Source organism: Oreochromis niloticus, linkage group LG3 (assembly GCF_001858045.2).
Source record: "Oreochromis niloticus isolate F11D_XX linkage group LG3, O_niloticus_UMD_NMBU, whole genome shotgun sequence".
NCBI lineage: Eukaryota > Metazoa > Chordata > Actinopteri > Cichliformes > Cichlidae > Oreochromis > Oreochromis niloticus.
In genome coordinates this window covers 41685305-41706061 of record NC_031967.2, presented here as the reverse complement: position 1 = coordinate 41706061, position 20757 = coordinate 41685305, and the positions used below count along the sequence as shown (strand labels likewise).

The 20757-nt window shown below is 42.2% G+C and overlaps 2 protein-coding genes across 4 annotated transcripts in view; both read right to left on the bottom strand.

Annotated features, from left to right (window-relative positions):
* Positions 1–1456: 1456 nt before the first annotated feature.
* LOC109203515 (tripartite motif-containing protein 16-like) lies at positions 1457–3439 on the bottom strand. The gene has a single exon (XM_019362903.2). It carries the CDS (start codon positions 3396–3398, stop codon positions 1764–1766), a length of 1635 nt encoding a protein of 544 aa, XP_019218448.1. The 5' UTR covers positions 3399–3439; the 3' UTR covers positions 1457–1763.
* Positions 3440–15901: 12462 nt separating this feature from the next.
* The window catches only part of LOC100704195 (F-box/WD repeat-containing protein 7), a 51183-nt gene continuing 46327 nt past the window's right edge, over positions 15902–20757 (bottom strand). For all 3 annotated transcript variants that reach the window (XM_019363308.1, XM_025905543.1, XM_003456468.5), the window contains 2 exons: positions 19897–20046; positions 15902–19043 (listed from right to left, as the gene is read on the bottom strand). In XM_019363308.1, coding sequence (XP_019218853.1) covers positions 18910–19043; positions 19897–20046 — 284 coding nt within the window. In that variant the 3' untranslated portion in view covers positions 15902–18909. The remainder of the gene's footprint in view (positions 19044–19896; positions 20047–20757) is intronic.

The window sequence follows — 20757 nt, the reverse complement described above, 5'->3', positions numbered from 1 at the left end:
CTCTAAAAAAGAAAAGATCAGACATGTTGTTCTTCTCCTCACTCCACCATACACCCAGAGAAACTCCCATCTCTGTAGCTTTGCTTCAGCCTGTAATACAAGGAAGCAGAATCTCCTTTCACTCACCTCACGTCATACTCACCTTTAACCTCATCTAGAAATAACTCACCTTCTCCCTCTGTTACAGTGAGTCCTGCTCTGTGGAATTCCCTCCATGTCTCACCTCAGCCTTTCTGATCTGTGCAATACAACAACTTTTGGCTCCAACTGCTTGGCCTTGACAGTACAAGGTCCTGGACCACGTTTACATGTCTTCATAAGTTAACAGATGTGAAGTATTTTCACATACGACCCTTAAAGCTTCTGTTAAAACGTTCCACAACACTTGGTTTAATCTGGCTTTATGCAGAGAAATGTGTGATATTAAATCAAACCATCAGCTGATGGAAATGTTTATTATTAAACTCCTCACCTTCATCTGTTTGAAGTTTAACAGATACACGTCCCTCACTCATCCTCAAAAGCAGATGCAACAGATGCTCCTGCCTTGGTTTGAAGACACCTGCATGCATACTACAATCCATCTGTACATGTCAGTAAGTGTCTCACATTATCATTGTCTGCACAATATTCACCCATATCAGCCAAATCAGTGATTATCATCACATTTTTGTTTGTTTGTTTGTTTGTTTGTTTCACAGTTTCAACAGTTTACTGGACAAATTTACATCTGAGATAAAAACACATTCTAGTCAAAAACTGCACATCCATGTTGTTTTCTGGAAGACAGGTTCAGAGTGACTTCTCAACAACCTGCAGACAAAATTGTGCTTTTTTTGTGCCAGATACAAAAAGGTGAACCTTATACACAACTGGTTAATGGGACTAATCTTCTTGGTAATGATGCTGTGGTTTGTCATTTTGTTAACAACATACACCCTGTTTCTGTCTGTCATCACTATAGCTGCATGTGTACAATGTGGATATCGATGTTATGTAACGATGATACAAAAACAATATCAGAACATAATTTGATTCAGCAAAACCTATTTATTAACAACTATTAGTATAAATAAAACATTCTGTCATCTTTTAATAGCAAAAAACATTAAAGCAGACGTGTGTCCAAACCTCCTCCACTAAGACATCTGTTTCTATGGTGCTGTCATCAGCTCGAGGCACAGCTGCATCCTGACTAACTCCATGAGGCACATTTAAAGTCACTACAATCTTTTCATAACCCCCCCCCCCCCCCCCCCCCCCACACACACACACACACACACACCCCGAGTCGCTTGTCTGATGGATCCTGCATTCTGCTGGAGGACCGAACACTGGTGATGGACCGTGGTCATGGACTGTACTGAGACAGATTTTGTGTTATAAGCTTCATATTATGGACGCACAGTGTGAGCACTCAGGTCGCATCAGAGCATCGGGCCGTATAGTGTGAGACCCTGCATCACAGTTTGAGCAGGAGCAGAATAACACGACTGAAATTTTTTTTTAAAATAAATAAAAATTAATAAATCACATAGTGTATGCCCAGCTTAACCAGTCTAATGAAAGATTTCAAACATGCTGAATATGAAGAGTAGTATCATTTAAACTCACATGATTATCAGCCATAAGAACAAATTCAGATTTATATTGATGTAAGGTATATAAATGTAAGTACAGTTTGAATCAGTGCAATATTATTTTCACACATCAATGGACCACTGAATTTCTCAGCTCCTAAAATGTAAAGCCTCATTTAGAAACTACACCAGCTCTGCAGTGGCTCCAACTCCATAGAGATAAACTCCAGCATAGAGCGGCTGAGTGAATGTGGTCTGGACTCTGTGGAGGAGAGTCATGGTTTCAGAGACGCTGTAGAAAGACAGAATACCTGCTCTGTGATCCAGGTACACTCCTACTCTGGAGGACTGAGGACCTGAGAGGACAGTTTGGACTTTGTTGTGCGAAAATTTATAACTGCTTGTGTCACAACGTAAAGACCAAGATTTGTCATTGAATCCAAAGAAACATTCATCGCCCCTCCCTGCTCTGCTGATATTCTTGTATGCCACTGCTACATAGATTTCTATTCCTCTCCACTCCACCTCACAGTAACAACGTCCAGTCAGACTCTCTCTGCTCAGGACCTGAGAATAATAAATGAATCTGTCTGGATGATCAGAATAAGACTGTTCTTCTTTGGTATATATTGCTTTTCTGTTCCCCTCAGATAACAGCAGATATGTGTGTGCTGTGTTTGGATCCAGTGTGATTTGATGTGAATATTTTAAGAATCCAGCTCTGGTCTTTCGCTCTGGTGGTGACAGTAAAACATCCACTTCAGTGACTGTCAGTGAGATGTTTGTCCATTCCTCTCTCAGGATGTCCTGTAGTTTATCTCTGGTCTCTGACACAGCTGCTGTCACATCCTCAAAGTACCTCAGAGGACGAATATTGATGCTGGATGAGTGTGTAGACTCACTGAGTGCTGACAGTGAGGGGTAGTTGTGTAGAAACTGGTTGTGATCCTCTGTGTGTGAGAGCTGCTCCAGCTCGCCGTCTTTCCTCTTCAGCTCAGCGATCTCCTGCTCTAGCTTCTCCTGAAGCTCTTTGACTCGACTCACTTCAGTTTCCTGCTGGGATCTGACCTGCTGCTTCACATCAGAGCTTCTTTTCTGGATGAGACGGATCAGCTCAGTGAACATCTTCTCACTGTCCTCCACTGCTTTATCAGCAGAGCCATTGATGGCCTCCACCTCCTGTTGAAGCAGCTTCACATCTTTCTCTCGCTCCTGGATTCTCTGCTGGATGTTTAGTCGTCTCACCTCGAGCTCCTTCTGCTTCTCAGTCCTTTCTGCTGCAGCTGGGACTGTTTCATGGCCTTTATGTTCATCCACTGTGCAGAGATAACAGATACTCTGCTGATCAGTACGACAGAAAATCTTCATCACCTCATCATGACGAGAGCAGATGTTCTTGTGTTTTTCAAAGGCAGGAGACTCAAAATGAAGCTGAATGTGTTTCTCACAGTAAGAGATCAGACACACCAGACAGGACTTGATGGCTTTCAGCTTCCTCCCAGTGCAGACATCACAGGCCACATCTTCAGGTCCAGCATAGCAGTGATCAGCTGGAGCAGCTTGGAGTCCAGTCTTCTTCAGCTGCTCCACTAAAGCTGCTAACATGATGTTTTTCTCCAGGACAGGCCTCGGTGTGAAAGTCTTCCTGCACTGAGGGCAGCTGTGGATTCCCTTCCTGTCCTCTTCATCCCAGAAACTTTTAATACAGTTCCTGCAGTAGCTGTGTCCACAGGCTGTAGTCACCGGATCCTTCAGTAGATCCAAACAGATGGAACAAGAGAAAGTTTCTCGGTCCAGCTGAACTCCTTTCTGTGCCATTTCTCCTCTCAGTGTCAGTGACTGTGTGAGTTTCACTTCCTTATAACTGAAAGTAGTCTGAGCTTTGATCTAAACAACATGTGTTTCTGCAGTGAATGGAGCCTGTCAGCTCTTACACGTCACCACATGTTGGTTACACCCATGTTCAAAGTGCAGATCTGAAGGGGAGGGAACGAGGAAACACGTGGACAGAGAGGAGGTGCTGTGTTTAAGAGCAGGATGAAGATGGAGGGTTATCAGGCTGTGCTTCACTCCAGGAAGAGGAGCAGTTTGAGAGTGAAACTGTGTGTTTAACCCTTTTTTATTTACTGCTTTTTCTACATAAATAATTTTTCAAATCCAGCTTTAATGAACACTGGACAGAAATGTCTCATGTAACAATAACTGTCATAACAGCAGAGGCTGCTGACTTAATTGAAGCATATATAGAGAGCAGGGTTAGGTTAGCAGACATATGCTGGTTGCTTTTATTTATTTATTTATTTATTTATTTATAGGCAGTAATCGATGTTGCTGTAACAAGATGAGAACTAGATAAATCCCACTGCATTGCTTTGAACAGTCAGCAGAGTCTGAACATATAATTACAGATATTCCTGCAAAAACTTAATAACTCAAAAGAATCTTGCATTTTATTTTGGTTTTGCATTTATAACAGCTGCTGCAAGAGAAATAACCATGTTCTTTACATTAAAATAGCAACAAACCTTTCTGGAACAACTTCACCTACTTTCAAGGTTCATGAAGAAGACAAAGATCTAATGACATGAAGACTCCAGTGAAACTTAAAGTATTAGGAACCAGTTTTATTAAGTGACCAACACATTTCCCCTTCACCAGGGTGTAAGGAAGAGGACTCCCTTACTACATTTATTTGTATTATATTCTCTGTATAGCACTTTAGAGCACACTTTTCACTTTATTAAAAGCACCTTATCAAGCACTTTATTTAGCATTGCACTTTAGGCATGGATTTGCACAGTAAAACATTTGCACACAAGAAGTTTAAATATTTATTGATTATTTATTGGGAATTTTAAAATCAGTTGGTAGCCTTGATTCAGATCCTGCACAGCTGCTCCTCATCAAGGAATGTGGTGGTTGTCTGTCAGGAGAGAAGAATGGTGATTGAGATTGTGATTAAGGTTTACCAGTAAGGAAAACTAATGCAAGTGTGTGTAAGTGTGTGTGTAAGTGTGTGTGTAAGTGTGTGTGTAAGTGTGTGTGTGTGTGTGTGTAAGTGTGTGTGTGTGTGTGTGTGTGTGTGTGTGTGTGTGTGTGTGTGTGTGTGTGTGTGTGTGTGTGTGTAAGTGTGTGTGTGTGTGTGTGTGTGTGTGTGTGTGTGTGTGTGTGTGTGTGTGTGTGTGTGTGTGTGTGTGTGTGTGTGTGTGTAATCTAGGAAGAAAAGTGGCGCAAATAAGTGTTTGTAAGATAATGATTACTCACCTTGCTTGCCTGTGTCCTCTTCAGGGTGTTTGGGCAAATGTTTCCCCGGGGGTCCAGACACCATTTAAAGGTTCCGGGAGAGACCATTGGTTAAGAGAGTGTGGTGAATCTTTTTGTGCTTGGGTTTCTGGGTTTTTATAGTATTGGGTTTGGTGTAAAATTAAAGTGTGAAATATTTATTAATATGAAAATGTGAAATGTATTTATGTATTTATTTATTCTAATTGATATATTGTATACTGTGGTGGAAGGTTGGGATTTAAGAATTTACCTAAGAGTGGAATAATGGTTTAGTCTGTGACAGCTGAACATATTTAAGGCTGCTGGTTGTCATTAGAGGGGGATATATTGTGCTGTGAAGAAGCTCGAAGTGAATTGTTGTAAGGAGAGCTGTATGGCAAATAAATACTTTGTTCCACTGCACTTGCCTTAGTCCATCTCACTGTGTTTCCAGCCGCTAAGGGCTGCCCTATTACAAGTGGTGTCAGAAGTGTGTCACTCATGCCACAGTGAGAAGATGATGACAAGAGGTGGAAGAAAGCCAGGCCAAGAGGAGCAGCCTGATGAAGGAGTTGGAGCTTCATCTGAGCTAGAGGCCATGGCAGCAACAATCCCTGAGGACAAATTGGAGGAGTTGACAGGGTTGGTGAAATCTCTTATGCAGTCTCAAGCAGCCAGAGACCAAAAGTGGGAGAAGGATTTGTCACGTCAGGAGCAAAGGTGGAAAGGCATGCAGCATCAATTTCAGCAAATCCAGCTACAAGTTAACGCTGTAATTGATAAGCCTGATCCACCAGAGGCGCCAGCGCCCCCTACAACATCTGACGAACAAGAACATGGATTCAATGGTGAAGACATTCCAGTGGCCAGTGGGTCCAGGTCTTTAATTGAACCAAAACTTTTTCCTCTGTCACCAGAAGATGACATTGAACATTTTCTGACTACATTTGAAAGAATGGCAAATGTGTGTCGATGGCCTAGAGATGAGTGGGCTATTCGTCTGGTTCCCCTGTTGACGGGTAAAGCCCGCACAGCCTACATTCTTATGGATGTAACAGACTCTGAGATCTATGATAAAGTGAAAGAGGCAATTCTGGCAAAATATGAGATCACTGCTGACACCTACAGACGCCGCTTCAGATCTATGAAAGTTGAACCAGGTGAGACGCCACGTGAACTTTATGTAAGATTGAAAGACCCGTTTTCAAGATGGATTAAACCTGAGAAATCAACTGTTGAAGAAATATCGGAGCAGATAATTCTGGAGCAGTTTTTAAGAATGGTTAACCCAGAGCTGGAAATCTGGATACGTGAGCATGACCCGAAGACGGCAAAGGAAGCAGCTAGCCTCGCAGAGGTTTTCACTTCAGCCAGAAAAGGAAGCAAGAGCACCTACTTCAGCCGGGAGACCCACTACGCCCAACCAAGTAAGTCCATTGGGGGTGAACAGGGTTCTGGTCAAGTTCAGGCTAGAAATCTTTCTAGTTCTAAGCAGCTCCCTTCCCATAGACCTCACAATGTGAAGAAATCCTTTAAGTCTTCAGTTCAGGATATTAAATGTTATCACTGTCATAACTTTGGCCATACACAACAATTTTGCCCTGCCCTTAAGTCAAAACCATCTCTTTTGTGTGCAGTTCCAAGACCAGCCACAGAGCCAGTAGGAAAGAAAGCTTGTACTGTCCCTGTTTTAATTAATGGGCGCAAAGAGGAAGCTTTGGTTGACTCTGGGTGCTTCCAAACTCTTGTACATTCTAGCATAATTTCAGGAGAAAAGCAAAGTGGGGTGGGGGCTACAATAAGTTGTGTGCATGGAGATGAACACAGGTACCCTACTGCTGAGGTTTACCTGACAGTGGGAGGTCAAACCTACTTGTTAGTGGTAGCTGTGGTTCCCAGTTTGCCATATTCAGTGATACTTGGTAATGACATCCCCACTCTCTTTGATCTAATACATCAGTCAGATTATGACCCTCAAATGAGTGCTGAGAAAGACATTCTAGGTGATGAATCTGGAGGCTCACTTCCTCTAGATATGACAGTTGAACCATTTAAACCCTGTCATGTAGTCACAAGAGCACAAAGTGCAAGGGAAATGATGCAAGAGCTACCCTTTTTTGAGGAGTCTCTCGAAACAGAGCCAGGGAAGATTAGGAAGTCTAGGGCTCAGAAAAGAAGAGAAAAGTTCAAAGGCTCAGGGGAAAAAGGTACAGCATTGTTTCCTAAGCCAAATAACCAGCTTGAGTTTGATGTTCCCTCAGATTTAGGTGCACTCCAAAGAAGCGACCCTACTCTAAAACCCTGGTTTGAGAAGGTAACAGAGGTAGAGGGGGCTAGTCAAGGTCAGGTAAGCTGTCTTGCAGACACTGTTTACTTGATTAAAGGAGGCATCCTGTACCAGAGAAAGGGGAAGTGCGAAGCTGTAGCACTCCCACAACAGTTCAGAAACAAAGTTATGGATTTGGGTCATTCAATTCCATGGGCAGGTCATATGGCTTTTCACAAAACGTTGAATAGGATCAGCAGCCGTTTTGTTTGGCCAGGGATGTATGTCCAGGTTTCTGAGTTTTGCCGTTCCTGTGAAAAATGTCAGTTGACCTCAGGCAAAGGAGTAGCACGAGCCCAGTTGCAACCACTGCCAATTATTGAAACACCGTTTGAGAGGCTAGGCATGGATATTGTGGGCCCTTTAGAGAGGAGCTCCACAGGTCATCGCTACATATTAGTCATATGTGATTATGCAACACGGTTTCCTGAGGCCTTCCCACTCAGATCAATTAAAGCCCGTCACATTGCTAATTGTCTGCTGCAGCTTTTCTCTAGGGTAGGCATACCAAGAGAAATTCTGACAGATTGTGGAACGAACTTTCTATCCAAGTTGTTGCAGCAGGTTTATACGCTGTTAGGGATAAAGGGACTTAAGACCACCCCTTATCACCCCCAAACGGACGGGCTAGTGGAGAGATACAACCAGACTCTCAAAAGTATGCTGCGCAAGTTTGTCTCTGACACAGGTGCTGACTGGGATCAATGGCTGCCATACCTTCTGTTCGCCTACCGGGAGGTCCCGCAGGTTTCCACTGGTTTCTCGCCTTTTGAACTTTTGTACGGCCGCCAAGTGAGAGGCCCCCTGGATCTGCTTAAGGACTGCTGGGAGGACCCCAAAGCAGAGGGCGAAAACATCGCAGCCTACGTCATCACCATGAGAGAGAGGTTGGAGAAAATGGCATCACTGGTGCAAGACAACATGAAAGCTGCACAAAAACATCAAAAGACATGGTATGATCAGAAGGCCAGGGATAGGGTCTTCCTTCCAGGTCAGAAAGTACTGTTATTGCTCCCCACCAGCGATAACAAGCTGCTGACAAAATGGCATGGACCATATGAGATCGTCAGACAAGTGAGTAAAGTCACTTATGAACTGAATATGCCAGAAAGAGTTAAAAAATATCAGACATTTCATGTGAACTTGTTGAAGGAATTCCACAGCCGACAAGAGCCGGTCCATCAGTTACTGGTGCGTTCAGTTAAGGATGAGGAGGTGACTGAGAAGTTCTTTCCAACTAACATTCAAGTTTGTGCTTCAGTTGACCTTTCTCATTTGTCTCATACTGAGCAGGCTGATATTAAACCACTCGTGGACCAACAGCTCTTTCGAGAAACACCAGGCTTCACATCACTGGTTCAGCACAAAATACGGGTGAAGGAGGATGCACCCGTTCGACAAAAGACCTACAGAATTCCAGAACGGTTGGTGCCAGTGCTGCAGAAAGAAATAAAACTGATGTTGGACCTGGGAATCATTGAGGTGTCAAGTAGTGAGTGGTGCAGCCCAATTGTTTTGGTACCAAAGAAAGATGACACCCTGAGATTCTGTATTGATTTCAGATATTTGAATGCAGTATCCAAGTTTGATCCCTACCCAATGCCCAGGGTGGATGACCTGCTGGAGAGAGTTGGATCAGCAAGGTACATTACGACACTCGATCTGTGTAAAGGATACTGGCAAGTGGCTTTGGCACCAGAAGCGAAAGAGCTGACAGCCTTCAAAACTCCTTTTGGTATGTACCAATTTAAAGTCATGCCATTTGGGCTTCAAGGTGCACCAGCGACATTCCAACGATTAATGGACCATGTACTGAGAGATGTGTCAGCATTCTCTGCAGCATATCTGGATGACGTGGTGGTGTACAGCCAGTCCTGGGACGAGCATGTTACTCACCTACAGAAGGTGCTACACTCCATCAGAATGGCTGGACTGACTATTAACCCCAAGAAGTGCTCCATAGCCAAGAGAGAAGTGGAGTACTTGGGCTTCGTGGTTGGCTCTGGGAAGATAAAGCCGCAGGTTGGAAAGATTGAAGCAATTCAGTCCTTCCCAGTTCCGACAACAAAAAGGAAGGTGAGAGGTTTTCTGGGTCTAGTAGGCTGGTACAGGAAATTCATACCTTCTTTTGCAGAGCGATCCACTGCACTGAATGATCTCACAAAAGGCTCAGCCCCCAACAAAGTGCGTTGGACAGAAGAATGTGACCAAGCATTCAGAGACCTCAAGGAAGCAGTTTGCACACATCCAGTTCTACACAGCCCAGACTTCAACAAGCCATTCATCTTGCAAACTGATGCTTCAGGAGTTGGCCTTGGTGCTGTTCTTCAGCAAGAGGTGGATGGTGAAAGAAGGCCTGTGGTGTTTCTGAGTCGGAAACTACTCGACAGGGAGACGAGGTATTCGACGGTGGAGAAAGAGTGCTTGGCCATGAAATGGGCTATCGAGGCCTTGAGGTATTATCTTCTGGGACGTCACTTCACTCTAGAGACGGATCATCGTGCCCTCCAGTGGTTGAACCGCATGAGGGATGCGAATGCCCACATTGCAGGATGGTATCTGTCTCTGCAGCCTTATGACTTTACGGTCCAGTATAGGCCAGGGAAGTCAAATGTGGTTGCTGACTGTTTATCTAGGATGTCAGAGGACTAAAGCACTTCGCGCTTAGGAGAGGGAGGAGGAAATGTAAGGAAGAGGACTCCCTTACTACATTTATTTGTATTATATTCTCTGTATAGCACTTTAGAGCACACTTTTCACTTTATTAAAAGCACCTTATCAAGCACTTTATTTAGCATTGCACTTTAGGCATGGATTTGCACAGTAAAACATTTGCACACAAGAAGTTTAAATATTTATTGATTATTTATTGGGAATTTTAAAATCAGTTGGTAGCCTTGATTCAGATCCTGCACAGCTGCTCCTCATCAAGGAATGTGGTGGTTGTCTGTCAGGAGAAAAGAATGGTGATTGAGATTGTGATTAAGGTTTACCAGTAAGGAAAACTAATGCAAATGTGTGTGTGAAATCTAGGAAGAAAAGTGGCGCAAATAAGTGTTTGTAAGATAATGATTACTCACCTTGCTTGCCTGTGTCCTCTTCAGGGTGTTTGGGCAAATGTTTCCCCGGGGGTCCAGACACCATTTAAAGGTTCCGGGAGAGACCATTGGTTAAGAGAGTGTGGTGAATCTTTTTGTGCTTGGGTTTCTGGGTTTTTATAGTATTGGGTTTGGTGTAAAATTAAAGTGTGAAATATTTATTAATATGAAAATGTGAAATGTATTTATGTATTTATTTATCCTAATTGATATATTGTATACTGTGGTGGAAGGTTGGGATTTAAGAATTTACCTAAGAGTGGAATAATGGTTTAGTCTGTGACAGCTGAACATATTTAAGGCTGCTGGTTGTCATTAGAGGGGGATATATTGTGCTGTGAAGAAGCTCGAAGTGAATTGTTGTAAGGAGAGCTGTATGGCAAATAAATACTTTGTTCCACTGCACTTGCCTTAGTCCATCTCACTGTGTTTCCAGCCGCTAAGGGCTGCCCTATTACACAGGGTTATTGCAAAATATCAAACAATTTGTGTTTAAATAAAAAAACAAGGAAACAGTAAAAAAAAAAAACACCTTCACAAATGAACAATCTGACCAGTTAACATTTAACAAGGTGGTCCTGGCTAATTGGTTATGCCACAGTCCAAATAGGCTCAGGGTAGAGCTGCTACACCTCCACATTGAAAGGAGCCAGTTGAGGTGGTTTGGCCATCTGACTAGAATGCCTCGTGAGTGACTCCGGACAAGTTGTGCAGGGAGGAGGCCTAGAGATAGAACTAGGACATGCTGGAGAGATTATGTCTCAGCTAACCTGGGACCACCTTTGTGTTCCACCAGATAAGCAGGAGGAAGAGCCTGGAGAGGAAGGTCTGGGTTTCTGTGCTTAGGCTACCCTTGTGAACTGGCCCCAGATAAGCAGTAGAAAATGGATGGATATCAATTGGTATGGGGAGTGCTAAGGCAAGTAATTCACAGACAATTTGCAGATGCAGCCCATCCTCATCTTCCAATGCTTCCATGTGTGTAAAGTAACGTCAAAACACAAGTGACTTTAAACACAAGTTTGTAAATTATACTCAGGCATCAGAAAAGAGTGTTATGTAGTTTATAGTTTTTAGCTAATGACATGTCAATCACAAGACATTGCTCAGTGAACGTGCAGATTTCCAGCTAGACCCACCTTCCACTCTTCACTTACAGTTTTAAAATAGAAAACAAACACACAAATAAGTTGAAGTAATTGTTTCCTGTATGACTTCACTGGTCTCTTACATCAGTGGACGACTTTTGCTCCTTGTTGTTTGAGTTCATTGAGGTGGTGAGCATACATTTATCCCCAGACATGCCCATGTAGACAAACATTAAACAACTTCTTTCTGACTTTTTCACACTTTTGCTCCACTTTAGAGGAATCACCTTAACCTCAAATCACTGTTTTCTTAAGGTATGAGTTACCTTCACAGCTGTGTGGATTACGCATCATGTAACAGAAGGTCCTCACAAGCATAGATTCACAAGTGTGTTCGTGTCTGTAAGCTATTATTGTAATTACAGTGAGCAGACAAACATTGGGCTGGTTTCATCTCACTGAAAGCACAAATGCCATCATCTCTCTCTCTGTTTTTATATGAGGATGGGGTGGACAAAATAACAAGAACACTAACAGGAACACCTCACAACAGTGATGGCGTTGAGTTGCAAAGCTGCCTGAGCTGCATTAGAGACTGCGCTGGTGTTATTCACCTATAACGTGCTACAGTTCGTGCTTCCCTGTGTGTGTCGCTTACAAGAAGAAGGTCAACAAACATACCGCAGTGCTGCAGGCAGAACATACATAATCAATCAGCCCTCAGTGCAAGCAACAAAAATAAAATATGGGTTACACACACACACACACACAGCAGCCTGCTTTGATATCTATAGCTTCCTATTAAGAGAGAGAGAGAGAGAGAGAGTGTATATGTGTGTGTGTGTGTGTGTGTGTGTGTGTGTGTGTGTGTGTGAGGGATTAAAACACCTAATAAAGTCAGGGAAAAGCTCTCAGCCTGACTCGCAGACAGTAAAACTCAACATCAAAACATCCGGCTGGAACTCATTAAACTGTGAGGGTTTGTAGAAGATGCAGCGCACACACGCACACACACACACACACACACACACACAGAGTCATGTTTTCATATCCTTCCCTAGATACTTATCCTAACACTAACCCAGTGCTTCCCAAAAACTGTGCCGTGGCACATAGGTGTGCCGTGGAAGATTATCTGGTTTCACCTGATTGGTACTTTAAGTGACCGAGGTGAGTAACGGGCAGAACAATTACATTCTCTTCCACTAGAGGGCGGTACAACCACCTGCTCTAATTAAGTTGGTTGTCAAACAGAAGACGATGAAGAAGATATTACATAATAGTCATGCTGCGAGAAGACAGCACCTAATAGCAATGAATAAATATTTGAAGAGAAAAAGCAGTCAGTCTGACCTGGGCCTGGAGAAAATTCCAGCCCACATGAAGGCCCTCATGAGGAGTGGTCAGAAGAAAGCAAAAAAGGTATACTGGGGACAAACTGAGCCGATTTTGCTAAGATAAATGATCAAAATGCTTTTTGAGACATTTTTGTTTGGTGGTGTGCTGTTTGATTTTTCTAATGTGAAATATGTGCCGTGGCTCCAAAAGGTTGGGAAACACTGGTCTGACCTATTTTCTGTGCCCATAAGGGCTGTTGGTCCCCACAAGTATGGTAAACTTCCAATTTTTGGTCCCCACACAGGTATGTAAACATGGTACACAGACACACAGTTTTTCCTATAGGGGTACAGATGTGTGTGCATTTAGCCGCATTATTATTTTAGTGGGGACTTTTCTATGTTGCCACCCTTTTGGGGACAGAAAAACAGGCCCCTGTAATATAAATCATTAAATCATAGGATGGAGTCTGAGTTTATCTCTGTCTTTTAGTAGATCTCCAACTTTAATTTGTCATGTAAATATCACAGAGTTCAATCTGAAGGAGATTAATTAGTTACTTTAATTATCTGGATACAAATTATAGCACTATGTTGGGCTGGTGTTTAGGCTCCAGAGTGGATAAGCAGAAGATGGATAGATGACTTCTTCAGTCTCAGCTGAAGCCCCCGCGGCTTTTCATTTGCTTTCTTTTATTTACCTTTTTCCTTACTTTGCATCCTATTCTGTGTTTTATAACCTCTTTTTCCTTATTTACTGTATTTTTCACCTTTACATTAATTTACTTTTGTTTCTTCATCTTATTCCACTTTCCTTTGCCTTCAGTGTTTCCATCATTCCTGCTTCCACCTTCATTTACTTAGGTTGTCTTCATGTGTTTTAACTCTTTGCTTTATTTCCTTGTTTCCTTCCTCACTTGTCCTTCCCTATATTTCATTTATTGTTTTTCTTTCCTTCATCTTTCTTTTGTATCCTAATCAATGTTTTCATTCCTTCCTTCCATTTCTGCCTCTTGTTTCCTCTTCCCCTCTGCCACTTTCTTCCCTACATTTCCTTCGTCTTTTCTTCTTTCCCATCTTTGATCTTTCTGGTTCATTTTTTTTCCCTCTTCAGCTGTTTTTGCTTTCTTTGCTTGGGGTTTTGCAGTCGTCTGCCCGTTGTTGTGTCGGCTGGCGGTACGTTATCAGGCTACTACAAACACACATCAAACTCTACACTTTCACGCTGCACCTTTCATTTCCAGCAGGTCGTAAAAATAGAAAGCCCATAAAATGCGGCTCTTTCATGTGGGAGCATTAGGCAGGAAGAAAACCATCCACATGTGCAGAGCACTGACGGGCAGCAGCACGGACCTGCTGCGCAGCTTAGATTTAATTCATTAATTAATTCATTAATTTTATCAATGAAGCTCAGAGAAAAGGAAAAAAAAAACAAACACCTACATGCTTCAGTTTTCCTCGTACGGGGTGTTGCAGCCAGTTCTGGTTGCATAATATTATCTGCTCTCCTACAAACTCCCACATACTGAAGCAGAAAGCTCAGTGTGAGGCTCAGACAGGAGATGTGTGGGAAGACGGAGAGTCAAAGTCAGAGTTCGTCTCATCCTGGTTGAGAATAAATAAGCTTCCTTTAAACGGCTGATTTTGAGTGTAGTAGAGTCTACTCCAAACGCTGCTAAAATAAACTTGACTCATTAAAGTCCGGGTTTCCGCTGCTTTAATGAAGCGTAGTTTCTACATTCCTCCACGTAGATCAGATTCAGTCTCGTACCAGTGGATTTGGTCCGAAAAACCTCAAGCTGACGTTAGAGCTCGCTTCATTTTTAAACTCAGCTCAGGAATTCTTCCAAGTTCAACGTGGCTTTACGTTCACTTCCATCTGTCAGTGTCCTCTCCTTCCTTCCTCATATTTTTCCTTTTCCTCTCTTCTTTTATTTTTTCCTTTCTCCACTCCCATCTTTTCCTTCCTTCTTCCTTTTTTCCTTGTCTCCCATCTTTTCTCTTCCTACCTTCCTCCATCCTTCCTCTCCTATCTTGCTTCCTTCCTTCTCCCCCATCTTTTCTTTCCTCACTTCCTCCTCCCCTTTTTACATTTCCTTCCTTCTTCTTATCCCTTTTCTATCCGGTTTCTTTTCCTCTTGTTGAATAGAACTGTTTGCAGTAAACAAACATTAAAATGACGATGTCTCATTAGGAAGAGAACGATGTGTGCTTGTCAGCTCACCTGTAAATTTCAGGTGACGACCCCATTAAAGCTGCTGAAGATGTTGCCTGGTGTAAACAATCTAAAAATGTTAAATGTTTCGTCTTCGTGGTTTATGTTACATCATATGATTTTTTCCCCCACTTTGTAACAATAATGCTGAGTGATAAAAATCATTCCCTTTAACCAACCTCAAATAAATAAATCAGTTAACTCCTTATGAGTTGTCACTTTGTCTTATTGTCCGATCTTTATGATTTGCAAATAAACACGCATGTAAACAAACATTAAAATGGACAGTTTATGCAACTTAATGCATAAACTAATGCTGGAGGTCCTTTAAACACCTTTAGTTACTGACTCTGTGATTCATCTGATTAATAATTTGTGAAATCTGTCAGTCGTTTTTGTCTTGACAGATGTTCATTTGACCTGCTTCAGATCTGAGCATGTGCAAAACCAAGCTTAAGGCTGTTTGAGCCATTCTTTTATTTTGGTAAACCAGAGTTTACCTCAAAGCAGCTCTGTGTACACAGCGTTTGGCCGTCTTTGTGAGGACATTCATCAACATCAGTGGGTTTCCCCATCTTTTTACATCTTATTTTAACCATCCCAACTAAGTGCTTAACTAAAACTCCGACTACAGCCTCATTTAAAGTGTTTTTTTTTTTTTAAATAATTTGATTTCTGTGGCAGACACCTTCAGCTCACTCCTCATGTTTGGACATTTTAAATGAGTATTGGTGCTCTCCTCTTTACGATTAGCTGTAGGTGAAACGTTTAAAGGACATCTGTAAATTGCAGACACATAACCTGCAGTGTTAATACAACACAGGTGTGCATCAAGAATGAAATCCAACTACCATGAAACTGATTTACAAATTCTTCCAGGTCACTTTGGTTTGAGTTTTTCATAATAAAAGTCAGAGGAGCTGTAAGAAAAGCAGCAGATACTCCCATCACATTTCAAAAGCAATGTTTAAAACATAAAAGACAAGCAGTCAGCACTTTATAAAACTCATCTTTATTGATTCAGAGTCATCCCTCCATCTGATCCTCCATCCACGACAATATTTTCTCTGCTGTGTTCTTATAAAAAGCTGAATATGTACATCCTCTTTGTATTTACATTATTTTACATGATTACATCGTCAGAGAGCCTCACACCTGCAAAAAGGTCAACTCCCCTGCCTGAAACGTATCACCTGTTGCCGGGGGAAATGAACAACAGAGCAACCTGCTCATGGGTTGAGGTTGTTGCCTGGCAACAGCAGCTTATCAGATTAATATCGGTAAAGAGGAATTGTTTTTAATTATTTATCTTATTTTCCTAAATATTTTACAAGCTGAGAAAAACATGCGAACTGACCCCATGTGTGGCAGCGGCCGGGGGGGGGAAAAGTAATGCCAAAAAAACCTAAATACAACCCCCAAAAACAGGTGGTTGAAAACACAAATAAAAAAAGTAATGAACCATATAATGTAGTGCGATGAAAATTTGTAATGTGAAGTCGTGATGAACGTACAAACTAATAACAATAAAGTTGATGCACATTAAAGAGTTTTTGTGCACTTTACATAAGCACACAGTCTGAGGAACACAAATTGTAGCTAATATTAGGCTGCTCAACATCTCCTCAATCAGCTTAGTCCTGCACAAGAGAGAAAAGGGAAAAATACGAAGTACAGGGTGGAAAAATGTCCTAATTTGCTTGAAAAAATATACACAAACCACTGATCAGAGACTTAATGCTGATTATCTGATAAATCATAGAAATGGCATCAGCACATGGCTGGAAAACTTAATGTGAAGAGCAGACTCGAAGCATAAATGTGGCTGATTAAAACCTGCTTTGCTTCTCTAATGAGAAACAAAACAGGCGTTATTTTATGTCTGTAATATGCCTTGAAGTAAAAGCACATAATTATTTAGGTATAAAACATTTTTATCCATCGAGATGCAAAATGTTCGCCGAGGTCATGCATCAGAAGAAGAGTTCAAGGGTCATTTTCACTTTTCTCTTCTTCATTTTAAAAACTGTGTTAATGCTAATGTTAGCAGCTATGTGTAAAGGCATGTCATTCAGTCATTCAGGCCTTAGAGACTGGTGTGCGATTCCGTGGCAACCACTGGTCGCTATGGAAAAATGTGTATACCCAGACTCGTTGGAGAGTGGTTTCTAGCAACTGCCTGTAGTTTGCATGGAAGACGTCACCTTATCTGCAAACACCACCAGCTATGCAGCTGTTAAACTGAGAAGCGCAAAACAAACTGGAAACAGAGATAGTTCACCTTCAAAATAAAAGTTGAGCCTTTTGAAATGTACGTAGTAAGAAGCTAATTTTCTGTTTTGTGTTGGGAGCAGTTGGCTAGTGTTTGCAGACAAGTTGGCAACTTCCAAATAAACTATGGGTGACCACAGCAATTTGCTAGCAACCCAGTCACAAGGTGGTGCAGCTCAGCCTTTGTGATCAGTTTCACTTAACAACAGGCAAGTGGTTCATAACCTCTGCACACCTGAATGAATGACCGGTGCATAGAAGGAAGAAAAAAAAAAAAGATAAATATTATAAAATAGTATCTAGCAGCAGTCAGCAATCACTTGCCAACCGGTCAGGGGAATACACATTTTTCCCTAGCAACCAGAGGTTTCCATGGTGTCAACAACCGCTCTCTAAGCCTGCGTGACCAAAGCCTAAGCTTTTAAAACATCCAAGACACTCTCAATAATACTGAGCAGAAAAAAGGCCTTTCTCACACACAGAATGAGTTTAACAGCAACAATAACTCCATACTTACAAAAGCTTGTGTGTGCAGCCCCCACCCCCTCCAGCCCTGACGGCGAGTAAATAACCACAACCCTGAAACTGAAGGCGCTAAATGGAACTCAGCCACCTTTTGAACTGTTTACTCCTGTGCTTTCCCCACTTTAATACTTCAATGTCTCAACAGAAACAGGCTAATGCCAGAGCTGAGCAGCAGCCGGTACCACCCCTTTGAAAATGTTTAGGCTTTTGGCAGAAAGTTGTTGCACTACGAGCAAAACTGCGCCATAAATCATTCGGACATGTGCGTCTGCGAGTGATTTAGCCTGCAGTAAACCAGAGTAATCCCCTTTCTCTCTTTAAAAATAATGTTTCTGTAAAGCTTGACAAAGTTTCCAGTGTTACAACCATTGCAGATGTGAGGCTCTGCCTGTGGCCAACATGTTTCGAGGGTTTAGTCTTCCCTCTTTTGCATGACGGGAAAAGAAGCTTTAATTCCCGAATTTCACCACCGTTTCCATGAATTCCAAGCACCAAGCATGTAACTCTACCGCAGGATCAAAACACGCTGTTTAGAGGCAACAGAGATGAAGAATTTGGCTCAGCTGTTGAGAACAAATGTGAAACAATGTGATGGTTTAAAAAAAAAAAAAAAAATACTGACTAAATGTGAGGTTTGGTTTATATGCTGTGACATCGCTCATCGCCGTTGCCTCTAAAAGTTGCCCGTGTCTCTCCAGCTGCCAAGATTTGGTACATTTGCATTGGTTAAACAGCATCGTTGACCTCCTTGTTGGTTCAGCAGCAAAAAAAACAAACAAACAAAAAAAAAACCAAACAAAAATTGTTTGCCCTCGTTCTTCCTCTTATTGGATACATTCAAGAAATCCAACACTTCTCTTACTCCGTCTTCTTGGGGCCGTTTTGATTGAAATAAATGCACCTGTTTGTCCATTTACATCCATGTTTTATGTCCTTGTGGATATATCAGTCACACTGTTTGAATTATCCACACTGGGTTCATCCACCCGTGTCTGCCAGCCAATTAGGGACGAGCTGTAACATTCACATCTATCAGTTTGACTGACGAGAAGAGCTGGATCCAGTCAGGACTTTGGTCAAAAAAAGTCAAAGTGTGACGAGTTTCTGTAACTTTTCTTTAAAAAAATCAAATAAAATAACCGACCGCCAAATCCTTTTTTTTTTAAGCCTGGGCTTTAACCGGGTTTGATGATGTCACTTCCCCCTCAGTCCGTCTCTTTATTCTTTTCGTCCAGGTCAAAGTCCAGCACGAGAAGTTTGGTCTCCTCAGTGCCGTTTCTGCTGCCGGCGGCGCACACCAGGCGAGTGTCGGACGCTCTGATTCGCCACACGACGCCACCTGGATCAAAGACGTGATTGGTTTAGCCACAGATATGTGATAACTGTGAGGACATAAATAAAGTTCAGGTACTAATATATTTATTCTTAATATTTAATAACAGAGTGAATACTGCATCTACCTGGAACATTACTGTTCATTTAGTGTCTTTTCTACTGAATTTTGCATGTATTTAGTTTGTTAGTTCTACATTAAAATGTCTATTTCCTGACAACATTGGGTGAAACTGGTTCCAAAGAGGTATATGATGCAACACTGAACACCACATTGTGACTGCTTTAGTTGTTAGCAGAGCGCCACGGTCACCTGTAATCTGCATGGAAGGCGCCGCAAACACTCCAACTACTCACCAATCAGGAAAGAAACTGAAAAGTGCAGTGCAAATTGGACATAGGCTGCTTGCCTTCAAATTAAACGTTGTTCTGTCATGCACGTTTCCAGCTGTGCAGGCTGGAAAAAGTGACTGACTGTCTTCAAAGTGAAAGAAATTGTCTGCGTTTCCAGTTTGCATCGTGCATTTTCAAATTTTCACTACAATTCAGTGAATGGCAATCACAGCAGTCTTCTGGCCCCCCCCCCAAAAAAAGAAGCAGCAAGCACCACATACCTCTTTGCAAATGAATTCACTCAGTAACAGCCAGAAAAAACACATTTTTCCCTAGCGACCTAAGGTTGCCAGGGGTCAGAGACCGGCCTCTACTCATGTGTGACCCAAGGCCAAAACCAAACAACTCATTTCTTGTTCAAAAACACTCCAAAGCTGCATCCTGAACTCGGAAAAACTGTGATGCTGAGGATTTAATAATAATCTATATTCGATGGTGGGTGTGATGTAGTGGCGCGAACTCCTCACCTGATCCTCGGCTCTGCAGCGCCACCACGTCCCGCAGCCAAGCTCCGGTCCGCAGGTCCCACAGTTTGACCGTCCCATCGTCAGAGCTGGACAGGACCAGGCCACGACAGAACTGCAGGCACGTCACCGCCGACTGGTGCTTGTTGGGACCTGAAAAGTACGCATCATTACACCGTGACCCTTGACCTCAATCAGTTGTCTTTACATGAGCAGCCTTTCTTCTCAGCGGTATCACTTTATATATCCTTTCTTATATGCACGTCAGGATGTGCAGCTTGATATAACACCTGATTTCATTGAGTTATAAATTCTCATATTGAATAATTTCCTCCTTCTTTACCTCGGACTAAAATATTTGCTGCTTAAAATATTTGCTGCTTAAAATATTTACTGCTGGACAGATTTCCAAAAAGAAAACAAAAAGAGAGAAAAAACATGGACATTTACAGTCCCCAGAGAATAAAGTTTATTACCACTGGCAGCGAGTCCAAGTTTTCATCCAGTCACCAAAAATCCTTGAAACCACTCACATTCCCTTTAGCTGTACTTTCTAGCTAAATCCATGTGCCTCGAATTGCCGGCACATGTGAGCTTAACAGATGAAAAGCAAACGCTGTCGAAATCCACAACTCATTAAACCAACCATAAAAGACTAAACAGGCCGTCGCAGACTTTGCGTGAAAGTATCCTCAGAACTCGTAACAACAAACACTCTGTGGTTTGTTTTATTTCTCACGAGTCTGACCACAGCTCAGGTTCACTTTCTGCCTCAGACCTTAACATGATTATTCACTTCATCTCAGAGCCTTTACAATGCCCCCTGTTTCCTCACTTCCTCCCAGCGGGTTGCGGACTTTTGAG

Bases quoted from the DNA above. Each gene is read 5' to 3' on its own strand.
- LOC109203515 (XM_019362903.2), bottom strand. From the start codon at position 3,398: ATGGCACAGAAAGGAGTTCAGCTGGACCGAGAAACTTTCTCTTGTTCC.